The following is a 16457-nucleotide window of genomic DNA, read 5'->3' as shown; positions in this document are numbered from 1 at the left end:
CGGATTGCCCCCACACTGTTCACAAGATACCACTCCTTAATACCCCTTCTGTTTAATATATGAAGGAAAAGAAGGAATGGGGGCAAAGACTGCAACGTCTGAATGATTAAGGATACGCTACAAATCCTTGATCCTTCGGTGCTAAATGCATGTTCTATAAATGTATCAGATATATACAAATCCTGTAAATAACCTGTTTATTTTCTTATAGAAAGCCACAACAGAAAATGATTAGTATATAACTGTGTAAGAACATTTACATCCATACAATCAGCAAATTCTCCAAATTCATGTTTTAAAAATAGTTTGAGTGTGAATTACAGGAGGGCCTTGCGGGGATCATCTGTGAACAGTTCACTTTTATAGTAAAGACAGCTCGCGGCGGTTTTCCTTTCAGACATAAGCGTTTTTATCAAACTGTTTTGAAGGGTTTGTGGTTTTAAGATCTCCTCCTGCGCCAGGATATTTCGTCCGAGAAGACATGACAGATGTGGCCCCGTTGTATGCGTATCCCATTCTGCAAGGCAAAACACCGGAGACCCCGTTTTTTTACACGGAGGGTAGAAACCATTTCCCCCACTTCTGTCCCAGCCAAGCTTCAGAGCCTCCCTGACTACTTTTAGTTAGCACTCTCTCTTGTACCCCCAAACATTTCACTGCCATTTCTGACCAGTGAGCGGGACCACGGGAATCTCAGCAGAGGAAACTCATGGCTTGTTCATTTGTTGTTTCTCTTTTAAAACTCCTCTTCCTGGACCCTGGGGGACCCTAGTGACCTTCATCAGTAATGTCTGCCCGTGTGAAAATGACGAGGTCAAGGTGAAGAATACACCACACCCTGTCATAAGACCCGTCTTTCTGCTTACAGAAATAGCTTTGGAATGTAAGAATGATGAGCTCTGTTTTTTAAACTAACTTTAACGAAGTATATATTTATTCCATTCAATATATTTATTATATTGAATATTATATTCACTATATATTCCTCACTTTTGCCAATTCTAGTTTTTTGAAGTTTCTTTTTTGTTGTGTTTTGTTTTTCGACGTGTCTAAGAATCGTGTGAGCGATCTAGAACCTGCCACACGTGTAGTAACTTTAACAGGTCATTTTTATCTCTTTTTCATACCTGGGTGTTTTGTTGTTGTCAGATATTGAAAAGCAAAATATGACACCACCAATTATGCAGAGTGAGGCTCCCGCCCATCCAATAAACAGAGCAGCTCCTAATTCATACCTGTGAGGAAGCATTACACATGCATTACGGCTTACTTCTTTTGGGGAGTAAACAGTATTTAAGACCTAACAAGCCAACCTTTACTAATGCTCATCAGAAATTGCCACTGCAGTTTGCAGAGGAAATAAGAACACCTTGTATCTGCATAACGCCTTAAACTCTATTCAGTGTTTTTCTGGCCATCACTTGATTGTATCTCCCCAGTCTCCCGAAAGGAAGAGGAAGTGATCCCTGCAGGCGAGTCAGAGGCAAAGCCAGCTGCAGAGCCCACGCCTCCTGACCCAACCAGTATCTTTCCTCTGGGCTCTAAGGCTCACAGAGCTTTCCATCTATTTATTCTGTTGCACAGGGTAATTTATTATTATTTTTTTAATGTTCATTTATTTTTGAGAGAGGGAGAGAGGCAGTGCAAGCAGAGGAGGGGCAGAGAGAGAGGGAAACAGAGGATCTGAAGTGGGCCCTGTGCTGACAGCAGTGAGCCCAATGTGGGGCTCGAACCCACGAACCGCGAGATCATGACCTGAGCCAAAGTTGGACGTTTCACCGACTGATCTCCCCAGGCACCCCACACAGGGTAAATTATTCAGCTAGACTCTGGTTAGAAAATGGAAGGTTGCCTTTGCTTTCAGTTTAATTCCATTTCATAAACATCTATTTGCAAATCACGTACAAGGTGTTGAAGATCAGCAGAATGTGCCATCCCCAAAGAGGCCACTTGAGCATGGGGATTATTTTGAGTGGAAGGCAACTGAGAAGATACAAGAAAAGCTCTCTGCCCTTCCCCATCTGCCTAAAAGCAGGACATAAATTTGTAAAGATGTCCCCTGTGCCGCCTACCCCTCCTACCAAGAAGGACAGAAGTTAACCACCAGAGACAACAATACACTCTGATCAGCTCACAAACGGCACCAGGGGGCTCTCCGTAACACTTTACTAACTAGCCCTGCCTTCCATTACTTCCTCCATAGATCTGTCTTCCCACAATTTGCCGCCCTAGGAGCTCAGAAGCCCTGTCCCTTGTCTTGTCACCTGTGAGCGTATTGTTCTTTTGTTAAGATGCCATATAAGCCCAAGTTCTAACTGGCTCTTTGAGTTACTCATCACTGGGTGCTCCCACGTGTATGCATGATGCTCAGGTTGACCAACTGTTTTTCTCCTGTTAAACCATCTTTTGTCAGTCTAATTTATAGGGTCTCAGCTGAGAACCTCGAAGAGTAGAGGGGGAAAGAGGTTAAATTTTTCCTCCTCTACAGAGGAGGAAAAGTCCGTGCTAGATAAGTGCTATCTTGCTTATCACCACAATCTAGTGGGAGACAAATACAAAATAACATCATTTAGTGATAGATTGCTAATAAACAATAAACACCTCCTATATGGCTGGTCACAGTACTCTGCTGATGCCTTAAGCAAATACAAAGATAGACAAGGCAGCTCCTGCCTAGGGGATGTCCCCACACAAAGGGACAAATAATGCTACAGAGAACAAGAAAGGAAATCACTTACTGTGGAGGGCCAGAGGAAATCCTTTTAGGGGAGGAACACTCACCCAGAAAAACAAGTAAGGAATGAGAAAAGTATGCCAAAACGTTAGGGGCTGTGTGTTCTCATGCTTGCCTATGCTTTTTCTGAAGAATAGGGTTTTTTTCTTAATTAAAGAAGTGATCCTCAAGCTTTTTTGGCCCACAGACTTCCACTGCAAGGCAAAAACTGATGGATGCCATTCCCAGCCTAATGGTGGTTTTCAGGATAAAATGAAGCCCAAGTGGGAGGGGTCTCTTTTGGTCATGCAGAATCCACAGAAGAGCTGAGACAGAAAAGCAGGGGGCGAGGGCGAGAAGGGACAAGGCAGGTCCGAGGTGGGCTCCCTTCCCAGCCTGCCCCCCAAAGGAGGTGCAGGGCCAGACTCAGGTCTCGTGGCCACACCACGCTGTTGACAGCATCTGGCATGCACCCACCACCTGTGCCTGTCCCGAGTTTTGCCTCGTCTGTTTCTACGTGCCACATCACTGACTGAACTCCCAGCCGGGCAGGACAGGATCTCTCCCATGATCTGAGTCACAGTAATGGTAATGGAAGAGTGACCTTGACTGCCAGCTTGGGGAAGCAGGAAGCGACCCTAACAGAAGATCAGGAAGGTACCGTCCACTCGCTCATTTTCAGATCTGGCTACAGAGGCAATTTCACAGCCTGTGTTCACAGTTGGGAAGAAGTGATGCACACAACACATGCTGCCCTGTGGTCCCTTCTTTTCTCACTGTCGTGTTGCCTTCTCTGGGAAACCCAAGTGACAGCTGAAGCGAGTACAACAACGGGGGGCAGCACATCATCCCGTGCTAGAGCACTAATTATGCTCCCGTAAACAAGAATCTTCTCCAACCGCTCCCACTAGTGGCGATGGCAGAAACAGAAGACTGGGGTAAAGTGCAACAAAACACCTTCAGCCTGCACAAAAACACTGGACCGAAAGGACTCAAGGCTGAAGTGCACTGATGAAAAAGAGCTGGCCGGACCAAGAGTGCAAAGTTCACGGTTTTATAAAAGATGCCTACATTAAACACCATGCAATCCACCTAAAAAGGATATCCTGGATTTCCACCACCAGCTCTTCTTTTATGATGTTTGAACACAATTATGCACATAAAACCAGCAGACTGCCTGCCAGGTCGTTAGATGTAGGTCATCCGACCTCTTCAAAACATCCGTGAGTCCTACAGCAAGCTGCTCTCAGATGCCCCCCGTCACGCTTTCGCTGCAGACGGCTAACAGTGAGCACACTGAACATTTCTACTTGGAGGACATGACTGTGGGATTACGGTCTAATGGTACTTTCTGTTTTTCTCTATCGTGGGCCTCCCATTAGAGTTCAGGCTGTCTTCACTCCTAATAAAAGCGTGCCTTAGTTATTACTCTTAGTGTACATACCCCCAGAAGCAACAGTCTGAGGTTTTTCTTAAAAAATATTGAGCTTTCTAAAATCAGATTCCAGGGCCGGACACCATGGTCGATTAAAAATAAGTCTCTAATTATTAATAGTGGTCAATCAGGGGTGACAATCATAGAAATCATAAACTATGGCTTGGCACTGTGAATTCGCTCAAAGGAGCATGCAAACATGTACACAGTGTCGTCACAAATCAGAGAATAAATTACTCAGGCAGGAAAAATGTTGGGACTCATGTCTTTATACTCATTTAAGCCATCCTGAACCTTCTGCAAGAATCATGAGTTTGTCTTATATTAAAAACAGGTTCAGGGCACCGGGGTGGCTCAGTCAGTTAAGTGTCTGACTTTGGCTCAGGTCATGATCTTGCAATACACAAGTTTGAGCCCCACATCAGGCTCTGTGCTGAGAGCTCAGAGCCTGGGGCCTGCTTCGGATTCTGTGTTGCCCTCTCTCTCTGCCCTTCCCCTGTTCTTTCTCTCTCTCTCAAAAATAAACATTTAAAAAAATTTTTTTAAAATACTGGCTCACTTATTCCTGACTTTTAATATATTTTCATGTTATTTAACTTTAAGTCAGTAAATTCAGACTCTATTCCAAGAAAAGTACCATTTCCATTTGAGTTCCTTGTGAGTTCTCTCAGAGACAAATAGTACTCAGAGCTGAAGTCTTTAAGAGACTCCACATCTACATCAGCAATTTTTAACAATTTGGTTTTGTGACTTGGTTCTTTCTCTTGCAGAGACTTTTTCTTCTTCATTCTGTGGAAAGACACAGATAGCAGACTTACTCAGCAAGGACTCAAATTCACACCTATCAGTGTGCATGATCTGGCAAAAACTGGCTGGTATTATTGAAAGACAGGATTGAGAGAGCAATATAATATCCACTCAAATCTGTTCCAGAGCATGCTTCCTTTGACACTGACTGGGAAGCTTAGTCTCTGCCTGGAAAATCTTTCTCCGTTTTTTTGGTAATACTAAGAAGCTGACTTCAATGCCTCCGAAGATTACCAAATTTCAGATGCTCTGTTGCAGGGCTTTCTTTCATTAACAATATCCTCCTGGCCCCACACCAGCTTCCCCACTCAGAGCGTGCCCTCTTTATTGGACTGTTACGATCGCCAACATTTCTTCATTATTCTGAAAAGCTCTAAATCTGCTTAGCACCAGACAGATCCATGATTGTCAGGGGGAGGACAGAGCTCCATTTTATGGATCAAAATATTGTTTTTACAGTATCTCAAATAATCCTCTCAGTTGATAGGACTAATCAAAAGCTGCCTATATGACTTTAATTCACTTATATAATTGAATGTAATTTAGCAAGCAGGGGAAAACTTTACTTATATATAAGCACTTAAAATTTCCCCCAAAAAAGAACCATAAAGAACTAAGGCATTAAAATGTCCTTTGAACTGGGACGCCTGGATGCCTCAGTCAGTTCAGTGTCTGACTTCAGCTCAGGTCATGATCTCAGGATTTGTGGGTTCAAGCCCTTGCATTGGGCTCTGTGCTGACAGCTTAGAGCCTGGAGCCTGCTTCAGATTCTGTGTCTCCTTCTGTCTCTGCCTATCCCCCACTTGTGTGCGCGCTCTCTCTCTCTCTCTCTCTCTCTCTCAAAAATAGACATACATACATACATACATATATACAACTATACGTAAATAAAACGCCCTCTGAAGTATTGGGTGAAATTATTCTCACCCGCCTGGCTGTGCCTGGGGCCCTAGAGAGCTAGTACCACACTTGGAGGCCTTCATTCTAATCATCTCATACTTCAACTCATATTTCAGCCCTATAACCTTCACGGTAATCTGAGGGAATGGACTGAAGAACCCCTTTTATTTGCACCTCCTATTTTTTTTGTCCTCCTTGCATCCAAACCCGTTATGACTTATTTGCCATCTATGGGGAGCTCGTGTAACCTACCCAGGTCACCACCACAGAAATGATGTGCCAGGAGGCATTGTGCTCATCATGTGTTTTGAGGTGTACAAGAGAAGGACAGCTCTGGTCTCAAGGATCTCAGAGTCTAGTGACAATAGTCAGATAGTAAGCAAGTAACACTAGCAAAGTGCAATGAAATTTAACAACAGCATCAGAAGAGTATGTTTTTGCCAAGTAAACATTACCTGTTCTCCCAGATCCACCCAGACGTCATTCAGGTGAGTGTCTACAACTATAACCAGCATTACTGTCAGTTAACTGTACTAGGATTTTTGTGTGTGTGCTAAGAATTTTTTTTTTTTTGCATAATTACATTCAATCTTCATTACAATCCTGAGAGATAGGTATTGCTACCTCATTTTACAAATGAGGAAGCTGAAGCTCAGGGAAATTAAATTACTTGCCACATACCTCAGCTAAGTAAATGGTAAAACCAGGATTTAAAACCCGTTACTGTGACTCCAAAACTCAAGCTCTTAACCATCACTCTTTCTTCCCTTTACGTAGTATACCTTAGCTAAGTAAAAGATTTTATCAATATGAGAAAATACAATCAATGCAATATATTCTTATTTGTCATTTCAGAGAGATGGGCGTTTTCTCTCTCTGCGGCTCACTTCCTTCTCAGTGGCTCACAAGCTCCAGGGTATGGAATTTTTTCTGAATTCCCCTCAGGCTGTCTTTTCACCCAGCACAAAAAGAGGTGAGTGTAGTAATTAAAATCAGGGCATGTTGGACTGGAAAAAACAGAAAATGCAGCGCCTCCAAAAACAAAACAAAAAGTGTTTAGCGAATGAAAAAAAATCTCCTTGTACGACCCCCAGAGGAGTGAAGTGACCTTGCTGTAAGTCACAGAGCTAGGAGTCAGGTCTTTGGCATCTGGGATAGCGTTTTTTCAAACACATTGTCTTACTCCTCATTTTAACAAGAGTGGTAGCCGCCAAAATAAATATTCCAGTTAACTGAAAACTAACGATCAATCAATCGATCATGTATCTCTATCGAGTTTAAAGTTTAGAAAGCATACCACATATTACCAACATAAACATTTTAAAATTGAATTCCACTGGCATGACATTGTTTTAAAGATTACTACCTAAAATAAACGTTCTTCAACTCATAGGCTTATATAATCCAAGGTCTAGATAACTACATGAGTAGATTTTACATTAAGTAAGTATTCTGCAGGTATTATCTACAAACACTCCTCCCCCCCCCCCGCCCCCCCCCCACCCTCTCCTGGGGCCCCAGTTACAAGGATGGGCTGTCAGGTGCCCACCCAGCCTGTGTACCTCCCCACCCTGCTCACAGTCTAGCTTTCCCTTACACAATCCCATCGGCTAATGGTTTCTCTCCCACTGCCCACAAGATGTCACAGGATTTCTCACCCGAAGCTTCCAGGAGACTTACAAAGTACTAACAGGTACCTCCCAAATGGCGGCTAATGTAGAATTTAAACAATAAGCATCCACTTCTACACGGAAACTTCACGCAGAATTCTCACATTTAGGAAACCCAAAATAAAGACTGATCTTTTTGGTGTCAGTTCTAAATTGCTTTCTTGTGGCTAGATTAAAACAGACATACATGCATTTCTTTTCTGTGTGCTGTGATTTATCAACAAAATTCTACAAACGTTATATATCAATAACATGCAGATGTGGTGAGTGCTCTAGCTATGTTATTTTCTTCCGTCCTCTTCACACTGAGAAGCAGGAGGGATTACCTCTCTTATCCAGACAGACAACTGCAGCTCCCCTAAGATCCCAGAGGAGCGAGGGCAGGGACAGGAGCTGAGCCGGGGTGTAACTCTGAAACCTGCCTCTTAGCCTATGTGCCGCCACCCCCCTCCAACCATCTGCATGCACAGGGAGTATCTTTACAGAAGCCCTAATTCCTGCCAAGTATTCACGGAAATTAAAAAAAAAAATCCACAGTATAACAATATAATATTAGCTAAGGTAAATTACAACTTAAAAGAAATATGTCCTGTCCCCCAAAATCACATAGGCCAATTCCAAAACAAATCTGTTGTTTAGCTCGATCTCCAGTCATATGGAGAATTGGGGGGTTTCCTGGGCCCTCTTTGGTTTTAAGTGAAAATGATGTGCCGAGTCCTTACACTCAAAGCAGGCAGCAGGCGTGATAACGTGTTCGCACACACGCTGTGAAGTCTGAACAAGCAGACACTGCAGAGGGGGCTGTGCTTCAAGACAGGAAATTCCTGGAATGTCGAAGCTGCCTTGCGACCCCTGAGGGCATGGCCAGAGCTTTGAGTCCGTGCGTGCGCAGGTGAGTGTGCGCATCTGCTTGTGTTCAGAGAAAAAACATACGGATGAATTTGCAGCAAAAAAGCCTGAGTCATTTAAAAGCAGATCCCGCATTTTATTCAGAATCCCCCACGGGCTACCTGAAAGTGTCTCAGAATCAAACCAGGGACAGATGTATGCAGGATGTCTCTCTTGGGAAGGGTCTCAAGAATGTCTATGAATTTGACAGTTCCTGGGGGTTGCACGTCTCCAACTCAATGCTACGACTGAGGCGATTAGAAGAAAAGAAGAAATTACTCAAGTCTTGTTTCTTTTAAATGGTCCCTTTCAAACCTGCCTTCTGTTTGAGAGCCAAGCGTCTTAACAACAGTTACCACTTCTACCGGGCTTCCAACATTTCAATATTCATTACTCTATGGCTCACCTTCGTACACGACCTCAAGTAATGAACTGCGACATTGATGCATGCTGCTAAGGGCCAGTATCCTTAAAAATAACAGTGAACGTTTACTGAGTGCCTACCGTGTGATGCATGCTTCTAAAGAGCTGAATATTTATTTGCCACCTCCGTAGCACAGAGGAGGGACGCAGGACACAGAAAAGACACGGACCTTCTTCAAGGTTACACAACAAATAAGCGGCAGAGCCGGGCTTTCCTCCCAGGCAGCCAGGAGGTGCTGGATCCAGGGCCTCGCTCATTGACACTGTGCGTATGCTGCCTCCTGCCCTCATGTCCACATGACATGCCCGTAGGTCCCAGACGTCCACAAACACGCTCAGTCTTCCCACTCCAGGAGAGATGCAGACAGACAGTCCTATAACACTGCTGACCGGCCTCCTTGCTGTAAATGTCATGGAGCAGGCACTAGGCACAAGAGACTCCAAAATCAGCAAGATGTGGTCTCTGCCCGCAGATGCTCCTGGTCTGGTTTGAGACAGGAACCAGTAAGTAAGTGCTAACTGCACGGCAGCATTATGACAGAAGCACCAGGTGGTGGAAGCGGAGCACACGGGAGGGCACCTCACCCAGAACACAAGTCCTGCAGGATGGCCGGTGTCAGCCAGCATGTGAAAAGGAAAGGGAAAGGGGGCTTAGGGATCCAAGTGGAGTCACCAGGAAGCATGGCAAACTGGCAGGAATTGTGACTCCATGTACTGGCCAGTAAAAACAAAACACAGTTGCCCAACACTTGATTTGCAAGCATATTTTTAAAGTCACGCTAGTGTTAACAAAAGCATCCGAGCCATTATGGTGATCTGAGCCACCACTGAACAGCGAAGGCACAGGGTAACGCTTCTTAATATTTAACAGCTGGATTGTTTTGTTCTTAATACATGGTACCTCCAAGGAAGCCCTTATCCAAGAATCTGTGAGCTGTTTACCAACATTAATTCATTCTCCAAATAACTCACAAGTGGAGTAAGCCTAAATAAACGAACATCCATAATTCATTACATTATAATAATGACAGAAGTCAGAAGCCAAATATGCTGGCAAGGTCACGTAGTGAGATTGATATTCCTTTGAACTTCACCCAGGAAAATGTGTAATCTAGAAAGGTACCTTCTAGAATGATCTACGTGAATGATCTACTGTTCATTTAACTGGACAGACAGCAAGCATGAGAGCATTTATCAGAGAGTAGACAGCTGTTTATTTCTAACTACTAGATAGCCACAGAGGTGAACAGGTTTTCCCAAGTAAAGCTGAAATCCTAAAGTAGAAACTAAACATATGCCAGGAATGAGTGTTAGAGATAAATAAGTCCATGGTTTTAAACACTCTGAAAATAAAAAAGCCTGAAGGATAAAACCTGAATATGAGAATATCTGAGCCAAAATACTAATGATAAATTTCATATACTAAAAGACAATAAATCTAAGATTATGATGTCCCATTTCTTCGATTAGGGCATTTGGTTTAATGCTCCAAAATTGCACGGATTTGAAAAGAAGTTTCTTTGTGTCAATAAATTCTTACTTGGAACACTTTATTTAAGAAAACAAATCAAGACCTTTACGAAGTTAAGTCATTTGGACAACAAAGCAGTAGTGGGAATAATAACTGAATTAAATCTCAACTCCCTGGAGGGTGGGTCACAGGGTAGTGGATGCCTGCTACCATAAACTTGCAGAATGGTAGACTTTTTTGGATTTGGTAGGTTTTATTTTAATAAAAAGGAGGAAGTTGGTTTGAAACAGCCAAAGGGAAGAGTTGGGAAATCTTTTTCAAGGCTCTGCAGCAGCCCATCCTGGAGTCATGAAACATAATCACAACTTGAATGAACGCAAGAGAAGCAAAACAAACGCAAAAAAAAAAAAAAAAAAAAAAAGGCGGGGTCCAGGTTGGGGGGCATGGCAGAACACGACCACAGTCAAATGTAACTCTTTAAACAATTGCACTTGTGGGGGCACCTGGGTGGCTCAGTCGGTTAAGTGTCCGACTTTGGCTCAGGTCATGATCTCATGGTTCATGAGTTTGAGTCCCACCGTGGGCTCTGCACTGGTAGCTTGGAGCCTGCTTCGGATTCTGTGTCTCCCTCTCTCTCTGCTCTTCCCCTTCTGGCACTCTGTCTCTCTCCCTCTCTCTCTCAAAAATACATAAACATTAAAAAAAAAAAAAAAAGAATTACATTTGTGTTTTGACTATAGCCTGGGAGAAAGAACTTCCCAGATATATGGAGGGAGAGGAAGGATTTCAGAAATACAGAGCCAGGAGCATAGAGCGTGATACTGTTTTTAGTGCTACAGCCTCTGATCTTTACTCCAGCTGCACTAGAAGCCACTCATCTTTTCTCACCAATAAAGTGCCTACTGAGTTCTTTGCACATAGTAGGAACCTAGCAGGAATTTTGTTGATGAGTTTAGTCTGTGTTTCTAACTTAGGCAACCAAGGTAGGTCTTACATAGGAATGTCCTGGAAATCCACAGAAAAGATTCAATTAATATAGCACAGAATCTTTTTATTTTTTTGAGGGGGGGGCACAAGTGAGTAAAGGGGAGAGAGAGAGAGGGAGGGAGGGAGGGAGAGAGAGAGAGAGAGAGAGAGAGAGAGAGAGAGAGAGAGAGAGAGAAGCAGGGTCACCCAAAGCGGCGCTCATGTTTTACCCAAAGGTAGGACTTGAGCTCACCCGATATGGGACTAGAACTCATGAACCGTGAGATCATGACCTGAGCCAAAGTCAGATGCTTCATGACTGAGCCACCCAGGTGCCCTAATATAGCACAGAACCTTAAGAAAAACAAAACAAACATCAACAAAACTAGATTCTGAGCCCAGACTGTCTTCCAGTGCATTTCAGGGCTCGGGTATGGGATAGCTAGGATTTGCTCACCAGAAATTTAAAGTAGAGCACACCACAAGCAGCTGTCTTCACTGCCTTCCTAAAGGCCAAGCACACATGTGACTGTGGACAGGGAGAGATGTCACTTGGTGGTAGCTAGTTTTAGGAAGCGGAGTTTGTGATACGGATGGGAGAGAGGAGTGAGTGTCCTTCCTTCTCTCCTCAGTGGGCTGACACCACAGGAAGCTTTTCCCCTAACTCTGAAAGGACTACCTCTGCAGACAAGGCTCACTTGCCAGGCACTGTGCTTGGCTAATAAGACAGCAATGGAAGGGGCACTTTCTAATCTCAAGGAATTTACTCTCATGCAAGTGAATGAAGACACCAAAGAAAGTCAGAACCTTCCTGCTGTAGTACCTTCCAAATCTCAACCCACCTAGGGCTGTCCTGCCTTTAGCCCTGATTCTCCAAAGCATTCCTCAGTTCATGCACAAACTAAGTCAAAGACCCATGGCTGAATTTTTAGCAAATGCTAGCTGAGGCAACACTAGCCCCTAGAATATGCCAAATCAAAATCTCACTTTAGGGCGCCTGGGTGGCTTAGTCGGTTAAGTGTCCAACTTCGGCTCAGGTCATGATCTTGTGGTTTTTGAGTTCAAGCCCCACTCAGAGCCTGGAGTCTGCTTCAGATTCTGTGTCGCCCTCTCTTTCTGCCCCTCCCCCACTCACAGTCTGTCTCTTTTTGTCTCTCAAAAATAAACATTAAAAAAAAATATCAAAATCTCACTTTAAAAATTCTAAGACCTATGAAATTAGTTTATTTTGTGTAGGTAGCCAATTTTTAACTTATTAATCTTTCAAATTTTTATTTCTCTGTCCTCTACTAGAAATGTTGATAAAAGGATGGGGCACCTGATAAAAGGATGGTACTCAGTCGGTTAAGCAACCAATTCTTGATTTTGGCTCGGGTCACGATCTCAGTCATGAGATCAAGCACCACATTGGGCTCTATTGACACAGAGCCTGTCATGGGGCCCGAACCCCAAAACATGAGATCACGACCTGAGACAAAAATCAAGTGGGACACTTAACCGACTGAGCACCCAGGTGTTATATTTTTAAGTCACTTCAGAAAAGGCTAATAAAAATATCTATAAAGATAAGCTACACCTTAAACACTACATACAATTAAAAATCAATCTTAACAGCTAATACAATACAGTAATCAATTTCCTCTTTTCTAATCAGTTCTGAGCATCTATATACACTCTCTTAATTTCCACATAAAGTCTATGAGAAAGTTCTATTCTTAGCCTGATTTCAGGATGAGAATATGGAAACAGCAGGCAGAAGTCGAGAACAGAGTGCCGACAGCACATGAGGGGGGGATGAGGAAAACCCCTCCAAGTCCATATTTACTGAACTGAGTTTAACGGGGATGAGGAAAACCCCTCCAAGTCCATATTTACTGAACTGAGTTTAACCAAAACCTGAAAGAAAATCAGAAATCCCAATGGCACCAAACTGAGTTAGGCGACTGAGCATACAGCACAGAAGAAAAGTCACACAAAGGACAGACGCAAGTTACTGGGCATATATGAATTAGCCTTGCTTGACCTTTTGAGGAATGATGAAAATGATTTTTAAGATTCTGACGAAGACATCCCTAATAATTGTCAGGAAAATAAAGACAGCAATGTGGAAAAGATAATCCAGAAAAAGGCAGCAATGTCTTTAATAACATAAACCAGTTTTAGGATACCAAAGCCTGAAATAAAAATGTATCATTTAATGAAAATTATTAGTTCATTTAAATATCATTAACGTGTTTCTTTTTTTTATTTTTTTTTTAATTTTTATTTATTTTTGAGAGAGAGAGAGAGAGAGAGAGAGAGACAGCGTGAGCAGGGGAGGGGCAGAGAGAGAGGGAGACACAGAATGTGAAGCAGCCCCAGGCTCCGACGCAGGGCTTGAACTCACAGTGAGATGATGACCTGAGCCGAAGTTGGAGGCTTAAGAATTCAAAAATCAGAACACATTTTTCCAACATAAGCAGGTGAGTAAAAATTACACTGGTGTCTCAAACAGCCATTTTTGTTTCCCATTTAACAAAAGTTAAAATAGTTTTTGAAAACATGCAAAAAATATATATAGCATACTGTCACCAAAAATCATGAAACGGAGTATTATAAATCATGGGTCTTAGAGCAAGCATTCCTGGTCTGACTCATAGTCTAATCAGACAGTACCTAGCTTAGTTTAGGTTCCATTGCACACATTAATTGACCTCTTTTGGGGCGCCTGGGTGGCGCAGTTGGTTAAGCGTCTGACTTCAGCCAGGTCACGATCTCGCGGTCCGTGAGTCCGAGCCCCGCGTCAGGCTCTGGGCTGATGGCTCGGAGCCTGGAGCCTGTTTCCGATTCTGTGTCTCCCTCTCTCTCTGACCCTCCCCCGTTCATGCTCTGTTTCTCTCTGTCCCAAAAATAAAATAAACGTTGAAAAAAAAATTTTTTTTAATTGACCTCTTTCCTCATTTGAAAAAAAAAAAAAAAAAAAAGGTTGTACCAAGAGAACCTACTTTATAAGGCTGTTCCAAAAATAAAACAAAATAATAAAACAGAATAATATTTGCAATGCTCTGCTTGGTACATGGGAGGGGCCCAACATGTGTTAGCTGCTATTTTCATTATATAAGCATTTATTATTTATAAATAAAAGACACCAAAGACAGAACTAAAAAACCAATTCCCTGAAGAAACTTAAATCCACCAGAAAAAAGTAATGCACACCTGACCAGCTATTTTAGCAACTGTTTTTTAAATCCTGTCACATTTGATCTGAAGACTGAAAGAGAAGCACCAGACTGGTTGTTAACTATACACATACATACTGATGTGGCTTTCTACAGAGGTATGTGGGGATATTTTCATGGAAGACAAAATATTGCATATATCATTATTTCTAATTTGGTATCCCTGGGGTTTTCCCAAGGCAAAGAAATAAGCCTAGGGAAACTATAAAAAGCAATTGCCCATAGTTTAAAAAAACAACCACCAACAACAAACTGATCTGTAAACGCCAAAGCAACTGCCTGCAACCCAGACCGGTCACACCTGGGTGGTATCTGTACCACTCCGAGGGCATTTTTTAAAAACCCTGAAGGGGCGCCTGGGTGGCTCAGTCGGTTAAGCGTCCGACTTCGGCTCAGGTCATGATCTCACGGTCCCTGGGTTCGAGCCCTGCGTCGGGCTCTGTGCGGACAGCTCAGAGCCTGGAGCCTGTTTCAGATTCTGTGTCTCCCTCTTTCTCTGACCCTCCCCTGTTCATGCTCTGTCTCTCTCTCTCTCAAAAATAAATAAATGTTAAAAAAAAATAAAATAAATAAATTTAAATAAATAAATAAAATAAAAACCCTGCATAATGTACAGTTTCTTTATAAAGCTTTATTAAGTGGAGCTTGTTAAGGAGTTAATTTAAAAGGCTAATTAAAAATGAAAAAATGAGGGGCGCCTGGGTGGCTCAGTCAGTCAAGCATCTGACTCTTGATTCCAGCTCAGGTCATGATCTCCTGGTTTGTGAGATCGAGCCCCGCATCAGCAAAGAGCCTGCTTGAGATATTCTCTCTCCCTCCCTCTCTTTGCCTCCCCCACTTGTTCTCTCTCTCTCTCACTCTCTCTCTCTCAAAATTGATGAATAAATATTTTTTAAACATGAAAAGATGATACTTCATTTAAATGTCATTAACAGATTGCTAATCTTCAGGAGCATGTTCCCATGTCAGTGTTTGAAACCATGATGGAAACCGGCTCAGACACCAGCACCCGGCAAATGTCAATCTGGGTGGACAACAATTGAAGCAAGCTGTCAGTTTTTTGTTGTCTCACATCATCATCCTTTCCTCCCCACCTTACACCTCTCTTCCACTTGTCCCCTACTTCACCCCAATTTAATGACGTACAGTGGATGAAGTCCAGAATTTCAAATGCTACGCCTTGAGCTTTTTAGACAAGACACTATGTGACACCAATGCAGTAATTAAATGCATCTTTTGCCAACGTAGCACATGAAATGTTTACTCTTGAAATGATGTCATCAAATAATATTTATCAGTGTGTCTCACTTTCACGAGCCATGTAAGGAATTTACATATCTTAATTTAGAAGAGTCACTCTCATACATTTCCTAGAAGCTAGAAACATACAGACCAAGAAGAGGACTTACTTCTGCTCAACATAGAGAGGATCAAAGAATTCCGTTGTGATTTTGTTTGCATAGAGGGAACAACCGGTCATTGAGCACAACCCTGCAACGTATCAGAAGGAAAGTACCACAGTTAGTGTCATTTCATTAACATCGTGAAGTACCTCGTTTGGGAGAAAGTTACTATTTACCTGACAGTATGAATACAATTCCAGCCAAACAAGCAATTTTAGCTTTGGCTTTATCTGAGCCTCCGACTTTGGTACACTTCATTCCAAACAGGGCAAATATGGAACCAAAAAAGCCCAGACTGACAGCGGCAATCATAAGTCCTCTACATGCCTGGATATAACCTGCAATTAGAGGTCATCTGTGTTAGCATAAAACACGTGGCTTTCCAGGGAGACATCCTCCTTATTTTGTACCATCCTTCTGAATGAGGGTTCCGTTCTCCAAAACAAATACCCATAGTGGTCAAAACACATAGTAAGAGAAGCCAGAAGGGAAAGCAAGCTAATCTATATGGAGTGCCTGTTCTATGTCACCCACTTTTAGGATTGGCCTATGCATAATCCTCA

At 42.8% G+C, this 16457-nt stretch overlaps 1 protein-coding gene across 4 annotated transcripts in view; it reads right to left on the bottom strand.

Moving 5' to 3' along the window:
* Window positions 1–180: 180 nt before the first annotated feature.
* Window positions 181–16457, bottom strand: part of CLDN10 (claudin 10) — a 114833-nt gene continuing 98556 nt past the window's right edge. For 3 of the 4 annotated variants that reach the window (XM_003980480.6, XM_019828594.3, XM_023252663.2), the window contains exons 2-5: window positions 16071–16232; window positions 15901–15982; window positions 1128–1235; window positions 181–517 (exon numbers count right to left, since the gene is read on the bottom strand). In XM_003980480.6, coding sequence (XP_003980529.1) covers window positions 394–517; window positions 1128–1235; window positions 15901–15982; window positions 16071–16232 — 476 coding nt within the window. In that variant the 3' untranslated portion in view covers window positions 181–393. The remainder of the gene's footprint in view (window positions 518–1127; window positions 1236–15900; window positions 15983–16070; window positions 16233–16457) is intronic. The other variant, XM_023252668.2, reaches the window with a different exon arrangement.

This window comes from Felis catus, chromosome A1 (assembly GCF_018350175.1).
Source record: "Felis catus isolate Fca126 chromosome A1, F.catus_Fca126_mat1.0, whole genome shotgun sequence".
NCBI lineage: Eukaryota > Metazoa > Chordata > Mammalia > Carnivora > Felidae > Felis > Felis catus.
The sequence above is the reverse complement of the archived record's forward strand: the minus strand, read 5'-3'. Positions and strand labels throughout refer to the sequence as shown.